General features: G+C 41.4%; 1 protein-coding gene across 1 annotated transcript in view; it reads right to left on the bottom strand.

Moving 5' to 3' along the window:
- The window catches only part of LOC119912007 (polyunsaturated fatty acid lipoxygenase ALOX15B-like), a 57,252-nt gene that overhangs the window by 8,964 nt on the left and 29,115 nt on the right, over positions 1 to 19,173 (bottom strand). The window contains exons 4-11 of the mRNA XM_038730981.1: positions 14,157 to 14,280; positions 8,430 to 8,580; positions 7,906 to 8,110; positions 7,713 to 7,794; positions 7,396 to 7,518; positions 7,200 to 7,303; positions 3,203 to 3,369; positions 1,062 to 1,205 (exon numbers count right to left, since the gene is read on the bottom strand). Coding sequence (XP_038586909.1) covers positions 1,062 to 1,205; positions 3,203 to 3,369; positions 7,200 to 7,303; positions 7,396 to 7,518; positions 7,713 to 7,794; positions 7,906 to 8,110; positions 8,430 to 8,580; positions 14,157 to 14,280 — 1,100 coding nt within the window. The remainder of the gene's footprint in view (positions 1 to 1,061; positions 1,206 to 3,202; positions 3,370 to 7,199; positions 7,304 to 7,395; positions 7,519 to 7,712; positions 7,795 to 7,905; positions 8,111 to 8,429; positions 8,581 to 14,156; positions 14,281 to 19,173) is intronic.

Below are 19,173 nucleotides of genomic sequence, written 5' to 3'. Positions count from 1 at the left end.
CTGTGGATCTGACGGGCAAGTACATTTGTGTGTCATCAGCATAAATATGAAAAGAAATGCCATGTTTATGGATAATATGTCCAAGGGGAAGCAGATACAAAGAAAACAAAATGGGTCCTAAGACCGACCCCTGAGGCACACCATATTTAACTGGACAGAATGAGGAGACATAGTTGTTTACAGACACGCAAAACTTCCTATTTGACAGGTAGGATGAAAACCATTCTAGGGCAGTACCAGAGATCCCCACCCAGTGCCTCAGTCTGTCTAACATGATGTTGTGATCAATGGTGTCAAAAGCAGCACTAAGGTCCAGGAGTACCAGGACTGAGCACATGCCTCCATCAGCAGACATTAAAAGGTCATTGGTGACTTTAAGCAGGGCAGTCTCAGTGCTGTGGTACTTCCTAAAACCAGACTGAAACTTTTCAAATATTTTGTTATTTTCCAGTACAGTGAGCAGCTGTTTGGACACAATTCTTTCTAGAATCTTTGCAATAAAAGGCAGTTTTGAAATTGGTCTAAAATTATGTGGGAGGGAGGGATCTAAACCAGGTTTCTTTAAAAGTGGGTTCACGCAAGCCGTTTTAAAATAATCAGGGACACAACCAGTAGATAGGGAGCTGTTGAAAACAGAGATCAAATGGGGCCCAACAGAATCCATTATTTTCAGTAAAAATTTTGTAGGTATTATATCAAGTGGGCTGGAGGACACTCTCATTTGTGATACTGTTTTTAAAAGCTCAGACAAGTCGATGGGATAAAACTGGTTAAAACTCTCTTGTTGCTGGTGAGGAACCTCTGAGTAAGAGGCCACGGGGGTAATAGAGGCTCTGATTGACACCACCTTATTGGTAAAATAAGATAAAAACAATTCACAGTCATCATTACTTCCAGCTGAGGCACAAGGAGGGGTTGGGTTTACCAGCTGATCCACAGTCTTAAACAGAAACCTGGGATTGTGTTTATGTGTAGTAATGAGTTCAGAAAAATAGTGTTAGTGTTATAGTCATCTTATTACTCTAGTTTACAGGTTTACTATCAGCTAGTTCTAATCTCACCTGAATAGCGATTGGCATCATCTTATCATCAGGCGTCTTGTGTAAAAGGACCAGCGGAGCCATCAAGTACTGCGGCTTCCCATTCACGATGTTTGCTTTTACACCTTCCAAACACTTGTAGTCACACAGGAAGATGTTGCCTCTCTGTTTGAAATTTCAGTGAGGGTGAGAAATTATTTGACTCACATGTGTACAGTATGGTGGCTGTGAGGGTCAAAAAACATCAACGTTTCACAAAATACATTAACGTTATTAAAAACCACAATGACATTTCACAAAACACAACACCTTCCACAGGACACAGCAGCTGGAACCAATCATGGCCATTCTAGTCAGTGGGCGATCCGTAGGTCCACAGCAACATGTCTGAGTGAAGGTCTTTGACATAATGGAAACACAAACGAACAAAGATTCCTGCCTTCACTAAAGTTAAAGGGAGCTAAATATGTGTGATGTGTTAAGATGTGGCCATCATGTCTTTTATTGTTTCACAACATGTACCTGGCTGTACCAGGACATGATTGTCCTTGCGATAGGTTTAGATTGAGTGTTCTCCAGAGGTCCTCTTAAAGACATCATGTTCCCGTGGTGAGATATTGCTCTGACCCTGAGATCAGGATAAAAGCTGCATGTGCTGAGACACTGCAGCTCACTCGGATGATACTCTGATGCCTGTGTGTCCCACTGAGTCCTTCAGCAGAAGACTTGAATAAAATTCACAGAAAGATGAGTGTTCGCCTGAGCTGTTGATTTGAAAACTTGATTTGCCATCACAGCCTAGGGGACCCTCTAAGTGCTACATTGCTGTAAAGTGGTTGTTTCGCTGTCAGGCAGCTAGTGATGCTCTGGGCATCTGTTAAACTTTTGACTTTATTGAAAAATCTGCACCTTGACAAGTCCTGCTCTCGCTTCTTCAATGCTGTGTCTTCTTTGGTGGTGTTTATATGATGTGCTGCGGGATGTGCCGTGGCCGCACTGCAGAAGCCACCTCTCAGATTAGCTCTGAATTGTCACACTTTGGATGCTGCACGTTAAACATCACTTCCTGTGCCCCATGTGGTGCTAGAGAACACCTGCTAATTAAGCTTTACATGAAGTCTGTAACAAACCAATAAAATTTCATGTGATGATTTAAGATTGGTACAGATTTGAGTATGTGCAAGAAAGTTTGAAAGTGGATATGGCCAACCTGTCAGAGCAGTACATCAGAGTGCAACGATAGTCACTTCCTGTTGCCAACAGGTGGCGCTATGACTGAGTGAATATTGGCTTGTAGATGTGTTCAGGGAGGGACTTCAATTATGTAAAGTTTGGAACAGATTAGACCATGTACACCGAAGTTACAACAACTTCCAGGGTTAGGATTACAGCACAGCATCTTAAAGCTGTGTCGCCCAGTTTATTTTAGTCTACAGCTTTAATCTGGATCAAACAGACATAACGTGTCCGTGGCTATAGCAAAGGTACGTCTTTGTGAAACTGTAGAAACAAAACTTAAGACTTAATTGTGTAATAAATCAGTTTCTAATAAAATTATGTACAAATGGGCCAAAAGTTAATGACAACATATTTTGCATATTCTAAGTAATCAGTATGTTTTATTATTGGACAAACATATAACTGCATGCTAAATGTAAGTCAGGATGTAATCTTTTTACTATATTGAAATATAAAAAGTGTGCCAGAGGTGACTGTGGCTGGACAGATGCCCACTGGGAAGGTGAGTCTAGGGTTAATAAGAACATGCTAAGGTCAGCAAGGGGCGAGGCAGTGATGTAACCGTCGTAGGAGCGACTCACTAATAGTGAGTTGATATATGAATCTAGATGTTTTCAGGGTGGGAATGTTACTATAACTGAAATGATCCCTTATTATTTCAGTCGCCTCCTCCATCCTCTCAAACTCAGTTTAACATTTGTGCAAGGTCACTGTTGAGAATAGTGCACAATAGAAACAGGAAATGACACTGAACTGTTACCAGGGACTTCAGTCAAATCTCAAACAAGAAATGTTGGCCCACCTTTTCCATGAACTCAAACATTATTGTGTTTTGTGAAATATTCTTGTGTTTTGACCCTCAGTCATCATAATACAGTGTGGATATTTCATGTACTATTTGTCATTTAATTACCAGAAGTTACCTTCATTTCATCTTCCAGTTTACCCTGACCACTGAGAAAGACCATGCCATCAGTGACAGGAAAGTTATCGGGCAGAGTTGTACAACGTTTGATCATCATAGGGTTGACGCCATTCAGAAACTGGTAGCCAAAAAAAGCATCCTCCTTCCAGTGTTCCTTGACATAGACTGGAAAAATAAGAAAGAGATTAACTTCTTTGAGTTCCAAACATTGGACTAGAACATCTTTCTCTATTGCTGTTAGCTTACCTTGACAAATTAAGTACAGTATCTGGATTTCTGTCATAAAATGTGATCTGATCTTCATCTAAGTCACAACAACAGACAAACACAGTCTGCTTAAACTAATACCACACAAACAATTCTGTTTTCTAGAGCCAGACCAATATGGGTTTTTGGTGGGCAAAGCTGAAGCTGATATTAAAGTGAAACAGAGACAATTTATAATTTAATATTTTGATGATGAAAATGATTTGGATATTAGAGCCCTTTCCTGTAAAAAACACACTTAGCCGATATTGAAAGCTGTTCTGTATGTGGCCTATAATACACTGCTCAAAAAAACCAGGAGACAGGCCAGTACATCAGGAGACGTGGAGGAGGCCGTAGGAGGGCAACAACCCAGCAGCAGGACCGCTACCTCCGCCTTTGTGCAAGGAGGAGCAGGAGGAGCACTGCCAGAGCCCTGCAAAATGACCTCCAGCAGGCCACAGATGTGCATGTGTCTGCTCAAACGGTCAGAAACAGACTCCATGAGGGTGGTACGAGGGCCCGACATCCACAGGTGGGGGTTGTGCTTACAGCCCAACACCGTGCAGGACGTTTTGAATTGGTAAAATCGCCACCGGCGCCCTGTGCTCTTCACAGATGAAAGCAGGTTCACACTGAGCACATGTGACAAACGTGGAGAACGTTCTGCTGCCCGCAACATCCTCCAGCATGACCGGTTTGGCGGTGGGTCAGTAATGGTGTGGGGTGGCATTTCTTTGGGGGGCCGCACAGCCCTCCATGTGCTCGCCAGAGGTAGCCTGACTGCCATTAGGTACTGAGATGAGATCCTCAGACCCCTTGTGAGACCATATGCTGGTGTGGTTGGCCCTGGGTTCCTCCTAATGCAACACAATGCTAGACCTCATATGGCTGGATTGTGTCAGCATTGATGCTATGGACCGGCCCGCCCGTTCCCCAGACCTGAATCCAATTGAGCACATCTGGGACATCATGTCTCCTTCCACCAACGCCGCGTTGCACCACAGAGTTGGCGGATGCTTTAGTCCAGGTCTGGGAGGAGATCCCTCAGGAGACCATCTGCCACCTCATCAGGAGCCCAGGCGTTGTAGGGAGGTCATACAGGCACGTGGAGGCCACACACACTACTGAGCCTCAGTTTGACTTGTTTTAAGGACATTACATCAAAGTTGGATCGGCCTGTAGTTTGGTTTTCCACTTTGATTTTGAGTGTGACTCCAAATCCAGACCTCCATGGGTTGATAGATTATTTCATTCATTCAGATCTAGGATGTGTTGTGTTAGTGTTCCCTTCATTTTTTGAGCAGTGTACTTTTCCCTGAATGGATTCATGTTACAAAATGCTGCTAGAAGCCATCTGTAAATAAAGAGTGAGAGAGAATAAACATGTGTATTTTGTTACATATAATCGGCAGTAACTATTTTCTATGCAGCGTATTCACATCAAGTTTAACCTGCACTCTGTAATAATATCCAAACCAATGAGAAACCATTTGGCTCTAAATCATGGCCTCTATGATCGAGCGACCTGCATCTATTACTACATGACTGTCTACAACTTCAGATTTCACACTGACGTTTCACATTTGAAAGAGGAGTTAGATCACTTTGTCTGGCAGAAAGCTGTGTTAGATACTTGTTCAGCTCACATTTATTTTATCTCCCCTCTGGTTTAATCATTTCTGACACACGACTGTAACTACAGATATGCGTCTCGCAGATTAAGAATAAGTTAATCTATGGTTTATCCGCTCATGACAACATTAGCATTACGATGCTGTTTAACATGATATTAGCCAACTTTGTGGCTAATTAAGCAATGTGCAGCTGTTGTAAGTGAAGTTCGATAATATTTAGACGTGATGAACTAGGGACAAATGAGAGGGCTGTTCACCAAAACTGCCACACTGTTTCAGAAAGAAATCTACAATCAATTCTGTCAGTAGCGTAGCTTTCAACACCCAACTACCGTAACATTAAACACTGCATTGAGCTGGGAGGAGGTAATGAAAAACGGGAGAATTAGCAAGTCATGAATGAACGACTGCACTCAAAGAGGCTACAGCACTAGTTCTCTGCAAACGATGCCACTTCTGTCTGGAGGGGGCTCAGACAGATCACAAACTATAAACCCATCAACGATTCTCGCCTGGCAAATGAGCTGAACTAGTTCTACTGCCGCTTTGAGAGTCAATCGGACAATCTCTTCCTTCTCTTCAGGACCTGTACACCTCCAGGTCCATCAGGACCAAAACCTCTCGCCACAAAAACAGCTTCTTCCCGTCTGCAGCCTTATTAACAAGGCTCGGGTGCCCCACTGACACCGGCAATAATTTACATGTAAATATCTGCGACATTGTTCTTTCTCTGCAAATAGTATTATTTTTGTCTTTTATTATTCTTATATAACTTGCATTGTCTAATCCATATTTATATATTTCTGTATGTGTGTTTACATGTAGCACCTCATCACAAAGCAAATTCCTCGTATGTGTAAAAACTACTTGGTAAAGCTCTTTCTGATTCTGATGTTTTCAGGAGAGGAGAAGTAACTGGGTCTGTTTTTCTTATTATTTAATTCATGAATATAACATTACAAATGACCAACTCAGCGTGATTATACTCTCGTCCAGTTGGGGGTTGTTTTGTTTTTACATGCTCCGGTAGACTCCGGTCAACTGATTGTTTTGATTGTTTTGTTTCATGAGTGAAGATCCGCCTCTCTGTTTCTTTTTTAATCTTAATTAATTGCCTGTTATAAACACTGATACCCATTGTTACATCCCAGTAGGGGATTAGGGAGTAAGCACTGATGTTAAGTCACAAAAGTAAGGATGGGAGACACCTGATGAAAAATTAACGTTGTGTTTTATTATTAGAACAAAGGCAAACAAAATCACAGGAGTCATTACTCCGTAAAATGTCAAAAGCTAAAGGAAAACTGCCGCCAGCCGGCACAATGATTCTGCAGCTGAATGTGCACAGGTTCTGTCAGCAATCACCACACACCCGAAACCTAGCAACGAGTGGATGAGACACAACACCACAACACTAAAGACTCCGCTGTTACACCCATTTAAATGCAATTAGCGCATAACGGGCGATCGTATCGGCCGGCCAATCAAATGGTCGGGCTTTTATATCTTCTCCTAGGGAGGGCAGCAACAGTGCTGAACGTTCTCCACTCATAAAGTTTGTGCCACCATGGACTTTCAGAGATACTTCTCTAACCATTTCCAGCTTCATGCAAGTCAACAACTCTTGATATGAGGTCTTCAGAGAGCTCTTTTGGTCGAGGCAATGCTTCATTGCTCTAACCAACACCTCCAATCTCATCAGTTGTCTGTAAGGTATTGGTTAAAGTAGACTGTGTATGTCCATTGTTGTGTTTTAGATGAAGTTCAGGTCATATTTTCCAGAGAAAAAATCCAGGTCATTCCAAAGGGTTCACATACTTTTTCCTGCAGCTGTATGTACACAGTTCCTTCTGTCGCTGACCTAGAGTTTTTGGGAGTCCGTGGCTGTCACCTTCGGCTGACCTTAGCTCAGCTATTGACCCTATCATGACTTCAGGAAACCTGTTTCATAGTACCCAAGAATCCTTCACAACTATGAAGTATTCAGTACAATCTAATCACTTATCTCAGGCCTAAAAACCATTTAATAATATTTAGGTAATGAAATACAGTTAAATATCTGAATAGTCACAGTTGAATGTATACTATTAAACCACCATGACAGTACAGTACCTGATATGTCGGTCTGTTTTAAGCAGAACACCCGATGGATGTCTTGAATACTATTCCAGTTGTCAATGCAATCGACCAGCACCTTAAGTTGCAGCTTACTCAGCCTAGAAAATAAAGCAAGTACTGACTTTATCGTTATCTCTTTAATAGGCAGGTAGGTACGCAGGTACATAGTTATAAAGATATCTGACTTCACCCTGTGGCTCCATTGTAGATGAACTCTGCATTTTTGGTGAAGGAGAACTGGACCTCCAAGGGCAGAGAAGAGGGGTCTTTTGCCTTTATGCAGTGAGGTAGCCCCTCTACATACACATCCCAGCTAGGAATAACATGGAAGAGCAGAGTGTTGAGGAACTTTGGACTGTCTATATACACAAGTATCTGCAGTTTTGCAAGCATAATACACTTGACATGTACTCATGTATTCCAACATATGTTATAATACCAAATGTGGAGCAGGTTTAAGTCCATGTTGGTTTTGGGGTGCATAAAGTTAAAATGTGTAGTTCTCACCGATATTGTTGGTCTCGCTGATCCAGCTCCTGCTGCCGACTGCTCTTGCCAAGCGGACTGATGTCTTCCAAGTCTGTCAGAGCTTCAAGAAAGAACCACAGTAAGGTTTGAACTTGTTGATATCTGCTGGCATGAATTTACTCCAGGAGTTATTTTTCTTTTATGTCTTCTGATGTCAGTGAAAAGCACAAACCTGTTCCTTCTCTGAAGCGGTGCACCTTACTGTCAGTGATCCAGCGGTAGATGGGAATGTGGTAAGTCTTTCCCTCAGGGGATTTCACTTCCACCTTGGCAGGGAACCAGGAGTCTTGAGGGAACACTGATTGACGCTCTTTCTGTAGCTCTATCAGGACCAGCTTTCCCAGGGATTTTGGGCAGGACACGGTAAAATGATGCACCTGGAGTAAGAAAAGAAATGTTTGGAAAACATTTATACAAGATATGACGAGAATGTGAAGAACTGAGCTGCTGCCCCCCACTTATTAGCATCCAATTACTGAAGAAGAGCAAACAAAATAAAACTAGTGCAACATATGGGCACTGCATTAAAGTCTAAAGATTTGAAGCTCATTACGTTTTTTTTCGTCACCTTTGTGGCCATAGATCACAGAGCTATGAGTCTGAGCTGGTGAGGGTTAAATTCAGCTTCTCTAAATTGAGCCAAGTTGATGAAGTGTGTTTTACATTTAAACATACAGAGGGATAATTCAGACTCACTGTTCCTCTGAAGAAGGATATAGCACTCTTGAGCAAACTGCGTTTGCTCCTTCCATCCGTTCCCACCAGATTAATGTAGACATCGTTGAAAGTAGTGGCGCCAAAGAGATCGCCAGTGTGTACGGTCACTTCATAATCCATAATTTTCACTCTGAAATGAAGAAAAAAAAAGTGGGAGAGAATAATAATAATAAATATAGCTGCAAGCAGTGATTTGCGGGTTCATACCTTATATATATATACCTAATATCGCCATCAAAATAATTTCACATATACGGTTCAACATTGTCATAAAATACATCCTGCAAGTTTTGTAACAACTGGACAACCATTTTCTGATCTATAACTTCATTTGTATCGTTTCACATCCAGTTACAATTCATTTATAGCGCCCCTTAGTTTTTGATTTGAATGAGACTTTCAGGGTATGTGTGAGGTGCTTATCTAGACATATCCTGGAAGTTTTGTATTGATTGGACAAACAATTTGTATTTTGTAGCCTGTTTTGCGTTTAATCCACTGCAGTTTGTTTGCATTTATAGCGCCCTTGGGTGTTCAATTTAAATGAAACTTTCAGGTCATGTTTCAGTTACTTATGAGGACATATCCTGGGAGATTTGTGATGATTGGAGAATGAATATGGGATTTATAGTGTAATTTGTGTGATGCTAAGCACCTTTCTTGCGCTTGTAGCGCCCCCTAGTAATGTACGTACAACTGTTCAGGTATATCCGAGGCACCTATCTGAACATATCCTGTGAGTTTTGTGATGATTGGTCCTCCGGTTGCTCATTTGTGGTCATTTCCAGAGCCATTGTTTCGTAACAATATTGCACCATATGTGTGAAATTCATTTAAGGGCGATATTGCGAAAAAAGATATGAACCCGCAAATCGCTGCTTGTGGCTATATTTATTATTATTAATATTATTAATATGGGGTGGTGATGGCGGCATGGATAACACACACCTGCCTTTGGTGTGAGAGACCAGGGTTGAATCCCCCACTGTTAGTTGCCCCTAGTTGCTCCAGAGGCGTGCGACCTCTGACATATATAGCAATTGTAAGTTGCTTTGGATAAAAGCATCAGGTAAATGAATAAATATAAATGTAATATATTAGACATTACATTATGGTGTACAGCAGAGTTGTGGTCACAGTATTTGCAGTCGGCCTCTGTGCTTGGGGTATTGTGCAATACCAGCAAGAGCTCATTGTCTCAAACCGTCAGCAGCGTTTTGTGTGCTCGTGACATTGCAAGTTCATTCTTCCAAGAACGACTTACAAGAACGTTCTCAACAAGAACACAAGTCTCATTTCCGGCAGCGGAGATGCGTTGGAATGAGGCATGAAAAGAGCTTTTCCCGACCAGTGTGTGTGCGATGGCCTCTGGACCATGGCGGCTGTGGCTGATAGCGGATAATCAGTATCTACGGACGGACTTGCATCGTGTCGTTGTAGACCGCCCACAGCGGTAGAATGCATAAAGTCGGTTAAAGGAGCTGCTGCGTGATCACAAGCACGTTAACCTCCTGTTGTGATCAACAGTATACTGTCCGACTGACTGACTGGCTGTGTGTCTGTGTATGCATGCCGTTCTAAGCACTAAAACAAGGTAACCAATCTCCACACCGTTAGTCCCAGAGTTTTTCCTCTGTGAAGACTGTGGCTTATAGTTCTTTTTTTCCTTTTTTTTAAGGAACTGAACATTTACTACAATGGCTTTCTATTTTTGATGGACGGAGAACTTTTTCTGTGTTTCAGTGAACTAATGAACTGTATATTTTATTTGTGTCGGACTGAACTTGAGGAAGTGTAAATGCACATTATTATGAATGTTATGTCTTTTACTTTTACTTTTTGAAAACACAGTTGCTGATGCTTCTTTTTCTACTAATGATCTCCAAAAATTAGAATATTACTTAGGAACACTACAAAAAAAGGATTTTTAGAAATGTTGGCCAACTGAAAAGTATGAATATGAAAAGTATGAGCATGTACAGCACTCAATACTTAGTTGGGGCTCCTTTTGCCTGAATTACTGCAGCAATGCGGCGTGGCATGGAGTCCATCAGTCTGTGGCACTGCTCAGGTGTTATGAGAGCCCAGGTTGCTCTGATAGTGGCCTTCAGCTCTTCTGCATTGTTTGGTCTGGCGTACCCCATAGATTTTCTATAGGGTTAAGGTCAGGCCAGTTTGCTGGCCAATTAAGAACAGGGATACCATGGTCCTTAAACCAGGTACTGGTAGCTTTGGCACTGTGTGCAGGTGCCAAGTCCTGTTGGAAAATGAAATCTGTATCTCATAAAGTTGGTCAGCAGCAGGAAGCACGAAGTGCTCTAAAACTTCCTGGTAGACGGCTGCGTTGACCTTGGACCTCAGAAAACACAGTGGACCAACACCAGCAGATGACATGGCACCCCAAACCATCACTGACTGAGGAAACTTTACACTGGACTTCAAGCAATATTGCTTGTCCACTTTTTTCTACCACATCTTTTCCTTCCCTTGGCCTCTCTATTAATGTGCTTGGACACAGAGCTCTGTGAACTTTTGTGTCTTGCCCTCCTTGTGCAAGGTGTCAATGGTCGTCTTTTGGACAGATCTGAAAATACCCCAACATCAAGGCTTGCTTCTCAAGTCAGTATAGATCACTACATTACAGCCCTGTACAACACTACCCAAGTTTAAAGACTTCTTTCAGCAGTGACGTGATCTAACTCAGACTGCACTGTCAACATGCGTTATATAACTGACAACACTGAGCCCCAGGAAGAGTGGACAGCATTAAATCAGGCTCCTCCATCGGTTCAAGTTCAAGATGCTACACAAATGTGAAGACACAGAAAAACAAAAAAACGTTTTTTTCCTATTAGATTTTTAAACGGAATGATCAAAGAACGAATGATACATGGATTCTTATGTGAACCATGTTTTTGGATTTCTACATGACATATTAAGACAACGCCCAGTACTGAGTGAGTGTGCAGCAGCGAAACATGGCTGCAACATAATCCAAGGTATTTCTCCTGCACTGGCAGGCTCAGATGGTTCTTTTAGGTGTCTGACAAAATTATGCAAAGGATCTCTACAGGGATTGACCTTTTATAAAATTTATAAAAAACATCCTTTTTGTTAAACCAGAAGCAGTGCTCCGTTGAAAGTAACCAAGACTCCCTCGACAAAAACAAAGATTTAAAATTATATACTCCTCTCTCTATATTCATAGAGAGAGAAGTGAAATAATTATTTTTATTATTTCTGTTGCATAATCAAGTGTACAAGTTTACAAATTATCCAACGAAGGTTAAAGTCAAGGGCAACTGGACTTGGTTGAAGCTACTGGAAGACGTTTCGTCCCTCATCCAAAGGACTTCTTCAGTTCTGACTGACTGGCAGGGAAACTCAGCTATTTAACCTCAGTGGGGTCGTTGGCCCGGGTCATCGATACCGCTGGTTCGTTAGTGTCACTTGTTGCTGTGACGACAGTCGTTACAGTCGTTAAGACTACCTGTGGCCAAGACTGAACGACCATCATTGGTATCTTCACCTGAGGCCAATAGGTTACGTTTGTTGAGTTTCCTGGGAAGTGATGAAAGGACAGCATTGTAAGTGGGGGATAAGTGGTGGCGTAGACCCCCTCCCCTGTTCAATGACGGCTTCTCAACCCTGGTGTAGATGACTTCCTTGACACCTCTTTCAAACCATCCATCTTCTCTGTCTAAAATGTGCACCTGGTGGTCCTCAAACGAGTGTCCTCTGTCCTTCAGATGTAAGTAGACTGCAGAGTCTTGACCTGAGGAGTTGGCCCTTCTGTGTTGAGCCATGCGTTTGTGTCGTGGTTGTTTAGTCTCCCCAATATACAGGCACAAAATTGTCTTGTATCAGAGGTTGCAAGGTAGTTCTGTCTATAAATGGTAGGTCAGATGGTAATATTGATTCACACCCTGTAATCACTAATTCTCTGTACACACTTCCGGAATCCTCTTTTTTCCAGTTCAACATATGTCTTAGTTGAGCAGCCCAATGATAAAACTTAAAATTGGGCACAGAGAGGCCTCCTTTAGATACCGAGAGTGCAGTTTTCCCAACTTAAATCTGGATCTTTTAGTGTCCCATATGAATTTTCCATAGAAATCTATGCAAATCTATAAAATATTTTGTTGGAATATCTGATGGAAACATTAGGATAGGATACAGTAATCTTGGTAAAATATAAATTTTAATCAATGCAATCCTACCAATCATGTTGAACTTAAGCACAGACCATCTTTGTAAATCATTCTTAATCTTTTTATCATAGGTACTATATTATATTTTATTAACTGATTCAGGTCATATGGGTTAAAGATACCAAGATATTTCAGCCCATCTCTGTCTATCTTGAATGGAATATTTAGTTTATCCTGTCTTAATCTACCCATCGGCAGTGCGACTGATTTCCCAGAATTAATCTTATATCCTGAAAAACTGTTAAATCTGTTAACTACCTCAATAAGTTCTGGTAGAGAAGTACTAGAATTAGTTAGGAACAACAGAACGTCAGCATACAAGACAATTTTATGCTCAGCCTGCTTTGCTTTAATACCACTAAATTTCTCATTACATCTAATAGCTTCAGCCATGGTTTCAATAACAAGAGCAAACAAAAGTGGTGACCTCTGTTTATAGAAAAGACCGGTGACAGTATCCCATTCACTGAACAGCTGATTTTGTATCTGTATAGAGCAACTTGACCAACTGAGTAAAACCTTAAAAAGATACCTCCATCCGCATCCAAGCTCACTATATGTGCATCACTAGCCTTATTTTTAATATATTATTATATATATCACTCCCAATAATCGTCTAATATTCCAGTATGCATACATCTTGGGGATAAAACCTGTTTGATCAGGAGAGATATGTCTAGGAATAAGTTGGTTGTCTTTGAGCTAACAATTTTGCCAATAATTTTGAATCTGTGTTTTGATTTGATATATGTCGATATGAGGCTGGATCCTTGTCTTCCTTTGGAATAATTGTTATTGTAACTCATTGTAGAGTAGGAGGAAGACTTTTAACCATCAAAGAGTGTTTAAACATTTTATTCAGTGGGAGGTGGGGGGGGGGGGGGGCAATTATGCACTTAAACCTTTTATATATCTCCACTGGCAATCCATCTGGGCCACTTGCCTTTCTACCTGACAATGAATCTATGACATCCATAATTTTTTCATCACTAATTTCCATGTCCAAATAATCTATTTCTTCGGTTGTTAGCTGTGGTAGTGTCAGACCTTCCAGGAACTTTTCCATACTCCCCTCATAATGAGAAGAATGTAAGTGCTCTCACCTATAAAGATCATTGTAAAAATCACTAAAGGCAGAGCAGATTTCAAATCATTTGCCATATAACAATATTTAGTTTTTATCCTCGTGATAGGTTTATGTTTTAATTGGTTATTAATTAGTGCTGCCAGATTTTGTCATTTTCATGTTTACGTGATCATTTTAATCTAGTCCTCTAAAGGCTTCCATAATTACAGTTGAATCATGATGAAATAATTAGTCATTTAGCTGATGCTTTTTATCCAAATAGGGGTTGCACGCCTCTGGAGATGCTAGGACTTAAGTGTCTGGCTCAGGGACACATTGGTCTCCCACACCAAAGGCATGTGTCTTCACAAGGCATGCCACTTCACCATCACCACATCATGATTACTTACAGAATTCAGCCTCTCTTACCTCTCGATGAAGCCAAGAAGTTCCAAAGATGAACTGCTCGTTTGATAAAAGCATCGAGTGAGTGGTTCCTCTACTTTTATACTTCCAGGTTTGTGGGAGTATCCAGCCACCTGCAGCTCTGCTGCTGGAATGTAAACAGATTACAGCACAACCACAAGAAGATTTCGCTAATTCATTTAATAAGATTTTAGGTACAGGAGAAGAAAGTCAATTAAAAATGTTTAGAATTCATACTCTTTTAATTCAGTCACAAGTAAACAAGGTAAATACTAGTTATTTCATTGGTTCATATCATAAACTTTAGAGTTTGAAAAGTTACAAGAAAGCTGATATTTCTTACCAAAGGTATTTCAGTGATCACTGTCTTTCTCAAAATGTAAACTGCTGGATTTTAGGCCAAAGGATTGCATCAGAATGTTGATTAAACCACTGTTTGTCTTCTCTTTTAATGTGAGGAAAACTGACAACTCAGAAGGATTCTTTTGTTTTAACGATTTCATAGAGAGAGGAGTGAAATAGTTTAGTGACCAAATGAGTTGTGGGAAACAAATTCAGGAAAACATTTTGATACATGTGTTGAAACAGAGACTTTTGTTAACCTTTGATCAATAAACTGAGAACATCTCTGTGAGTGCTTTTCCTTCAGTGGTGAGTCACAAACCTCCAAAACAACAGCCACAAGTATAAAACAAGTCAGGAGTCTGTTTAAACAAGTAACTAAACCACACTAAAGAATCACAAATAGCGTAAAAGAAAGGCTGCACATCCAACTGATCAAACCAGCTACACCTGAAGCAGCCGCAGCTGCAGCCGGAGACTCCGTCAATAAAATTACATTTACATTTTTTCATTTAGCAGACGCTTTTATCCATAGTGATTTACAATTGCTATTTATGTCAGAGGTCGCACGCCCCTGGAGCATCTAGGGGTTAAGTGTCTTGCTCAGGGACACATTGGTGTGTCACAGTGGGGAGTTGTACCCAGTTCTCTCTCACCAAAGGCATGCGTCTTATCCAGTGCTCCATCCCCACCCCAAAAATCAGTTGATTGCTGCTACGCCACTTTATTATTAAAGCTTTATTAATTGATGTAATAGAACGGAGCGATCGATCCAAGCTTGCTGTGATACTGGGCTGTTTCAGTCGATATCTTAAACGTATTGAGTAGCGTCTCCCATCCCTTGTTAGAAGTGTTCTTGGTCAAGCTATTGAACCTCGAATTCCCCCCGATGGCTGTTCCATCGGTGTATGATTGTGTGTGAAAGTGACTTTGTGTAAAAGTGCTCTGAGTGGTTGGAAGACTAGAAAGGCGCTATTTCCATTTACTATGCAAATGGGATTGTAAAGGCCTATCATGAAAGCAGCACATTTTGACAGAATCTAAATGATCTCCTTGAACACATTTGTCCTTACATGCTTCTTTCATAAAAAAGTTAATTATGTCAAAAGGTGCCTTCACACTGGGTGCAGCATTGTGACTGTTCCAAGTGACGTTCATTTTTGTGAGTTTACAACTCATTCACAAATAGATAATATAACTGATTAAAAAAAACATATTTAGCCTCTTTAAGGACTTGGAGCATGGCCTTAAAAGAACGGATTTGGTTCAATAGTGAGACTGAAGAGCGACGAGCTCATAATTTCAAAGCAGAGCAGTCTAGTCTGGCCATTCGGAACAATTATAATACTTTTGATTGGCCCACCCTTTGTAGTAACCACGTGTTTTCTACATTAAAACCCATCCCAAAGTTAATTCTCCTTTCATGGGAAACAATGACAAAGTTCATATCTTTTACATCTCCTCTACCTGTGTGGTTAAAACAAAAAATGTGCTTACGTAACAGAAAGCTTCAAGTTGGAGCAGGTTTGCTGAAGGAAATTGTACTGAAAAATATAACTGTAACAATCTGAAACTGCCAATACTGCAGATCTGAGTAACATGAAGACAGGCAGGAAGGTTTTATTTGTTTTTCTTTGGTGCATACAGTCCAAGATTGTGCAAACAAGATCCCATCTATGTGCACCATTTCCTGCACTGCCTCACCACAGAACAATTGAGCAACTCAGCTACATGTTCATATGCCACCATAAATCCAACAGGAATAACTGTTGAGACAGGTGAGCAACTGACATGTACATTTCACAGGAAAACTCCTCTAAACTCCTTTGGGACCTTTTGCTACATTTGGTCCTTTAGGTGGGCCCGGCCAATGACAGCTCACTAAGGTCAATTAATTCCTTGGCTGAGATCCTAGGGAACATTTCTGCTTTCAGGTCAAACAGCACCTGTGGCTCCCGAAACTGTCAGTCACACAGCATTTTCACTAGCCACATTTCTGTTGTTGGGAAATTACGTTTTATATATTGTAAAATGTACATATGCTATAATGTACTAGTATTATCATTAGCTCTGATAGGGTATGTTTAAAGTTCTTTTAGAAAACATGTAGTCTATTAGGATAAACACACTAAAAGAGCAGCTTCTTATTTTATATAATCAAAGAAACACTTTTAAATATTTATTCATAACTGCAGAAAGTACTGTAACACAGAGTAGAAAATGATCCCACATTAGAAACAAAGAGCAACGAATAACAAATTATTTTTGTCCAAGAAAAAATGAAGGCAGCAACATTTAAGTTTTCTCTAGGTCTATATCATTTTTGTGCACTTTTGGAATGTTTGTTTTCCATCCGCATTTCCTCAGAGCTTTGACTGGACTAAAGTTTATCATCATGAAGCTCTGGTAGCTCTGAGTAAGTGGAGATACGTCAACCCGAAATGAGTGTACAGGTGATTATTTTCCAGATTATTCCCATACAAACACATTTCCTGCTTTCCTACAGGGTATGAGTAGAGAGGTATTAGTTTTGCGCTATGGAATTAGCCATAATAGATTTCTGAAATTTCAACAGTTTAAATCCATAATTCAGGCTAGATTTAAGGATAAAATAATGGACTTAGATTTACCTCCAATGATAACAGACTTTCTTAAACTCTCGCCTCCAAATCTGTTGAACTCAGACAAAACAGAAATCCTGGTCATCGGGTCTCAGCAGATGGCAAATCAAATACTGCCATCTGCTGGTTCCCTAGTAAATCACATTAAGCCTGTGGCAAAGAACCTTGGTGTTTGGTTTGATAGTAATTTAAATTTCAAGCAGCACACCACAAAGCTTGTTCAATCATGTTTTTATCAACTTAGAAATATAGCTAAAATTAGATCAATGTTAACTTTTATGGACACCGAGACCATTTTACACGCCTTCATCTCATCACGCCTGGATTATTGCAACAGCCTTTTCACCTGTTTAACCCAAAAATCTATTGATCGACTCCAGACTGTCCAGAACTCAGCTGCCAGGCTTTTAACCAGAACAAAGAAATATGACCACATTACTCCTATTTTAGCTTCATTACACTGGCTCCCAGTATGTTTTAGAATTGACTTTAAAATTCTATTGATCACTTTTAAAGCTCTTCATGGCCTCTCGCCTTGTTATATTTCTGACCTTTTAGTCCCATACGCACCAGCACGTACCTTGAGATCCTCGGGCAGAGGTCTGTTGTCTGTTCCAGAGTCTCGACTGAAAACTAAAGGGGACAGAGCGTTTGCTGTCAGGGCCCCGAGGCTCTGGAACAGCCTGCCCGAGGAAATCAGGTCGGCTGAGTCAGTGAACTCTTTTAAGTCCCTTCTTAAAACATACTTTTATAGGAGAGCCTTTCCTGATCTTATTTGACTTTATTTTATCCCTTTTATTTTATTGTATTTTACTAATTTTATATTAAATTTTCATGCTTTTATCTTTTTTGTATTATTCTTTACACTTGTTAAAGCACTTTGTAACTTGTTTTTGAAAAGTGCTCTACAAATAAGGATTATTATTATTATTATTATTATATCTGATAGTTACATGCATGCTATGTGGCAATGTACACCTGTTCAAAAGTTCTGGCAGAAGATGGCTAAGTTACCCCGTCCCAGTTTCCCCATCACTCTGCGTGCTGGGGGACCTAAGTGACATTAGTATAGAGGTTGACACATCATACATGCTTCTCACTGCCTTATGCATCGCCAACAAAACTATCCTCATGAACTGGAAGGCCAAAAAGAATATAAGTATCACCCAACATCGGAATCACCTTATAGATCACATTAGCATGGAGAAAATGTCTGCTGTAAAAAAAACAAATTGACACAATTCCAATCTCTCTGGTCCCCCTTGATCAACTTTATCACTTAATGGGGGTGGGTGTGTGCTGCCTTGCCGGTCAGGGTCCCGTACGGCCGGTAGGTGTGTTTCGGGGTGGGTTGATTCTTAGATGCATTGCAGTGCGGGCATGGGGGACTTTTCTATTTTTTTTAAATGTTGGTTGATGACGTGGTGTTGGCGGGGGGGGCGGTGCTCGGGATGCCTTGGGCGCGGGCTTGACGGGGGGACCGGTGTTTGCCCTGTATTCGCTGTGCCGCTGCTGCGGGGTGGGTAGCCACTCTGCTTGGGTGTCGCATGGTTGTCTGTATTGGTGCGCGGATGGTGATTTTGACTCGTGCGCTGTGCGGATGTGGTGGCGCTAGGTGCTTGGCTGCCTCTCTGTGTGTCCTGTGTGTGGGTCCGGGTTGGGGGGAGGGGGCGGGCAGCGGGCATGGCGGTGTGGGTTGGCGGGGGGGGATGCTTGTAGTTGGTTTCGGTCTGGTGGTGAACGTGCAGTGTGGGTCACGGTGTAGCCGTGGGTGGGGTCTGTGGTCTCTCTGGCTGCGGTGGGGATGGGGGCGGTTTGCGCCGGCTGGCATCTCTCCTGTGCAGCGCATTACTTGGCTGTTGTGTGCCGCTAGTTAGATTGGTAGCTGGGTAGTGTTGGTTGGCTCACCTGTAGGTCGTTATTGGCTTGCGTGCTTGTCGGGGGTGGGGGGCATCAGGTGCGGGCCTGAACTGGGCTGGCATGCGGCTCTGTCCTGTGTGCATGCTGTCCATCCTGATAATTGCATTTCGGTTCTCTGAGGGGTCTGGCGACTGGTT

The sequence above is a fragment of the Micropterus salmoides genome, unplaced genomic scaffold (assembly GCF_014851395.1).
Source record: "Micropterus salmoides isolate LMB-PRFRI ecotype aquatic unplaced genomic scaffold, ASM1485139v1 Ms_hic_scaffold_2, whole genome shotgun sequence".
NCBI classification, from domain to species: Eukaryota; Metazoa; Chordata; class Actinopteri; order Centrarchiformes; family Centrarchidae; genus Micropterus; species Micropterus salmoides.
This window is presented reverse-complemented; position numbering and strand designations above follow the sequence as displayed.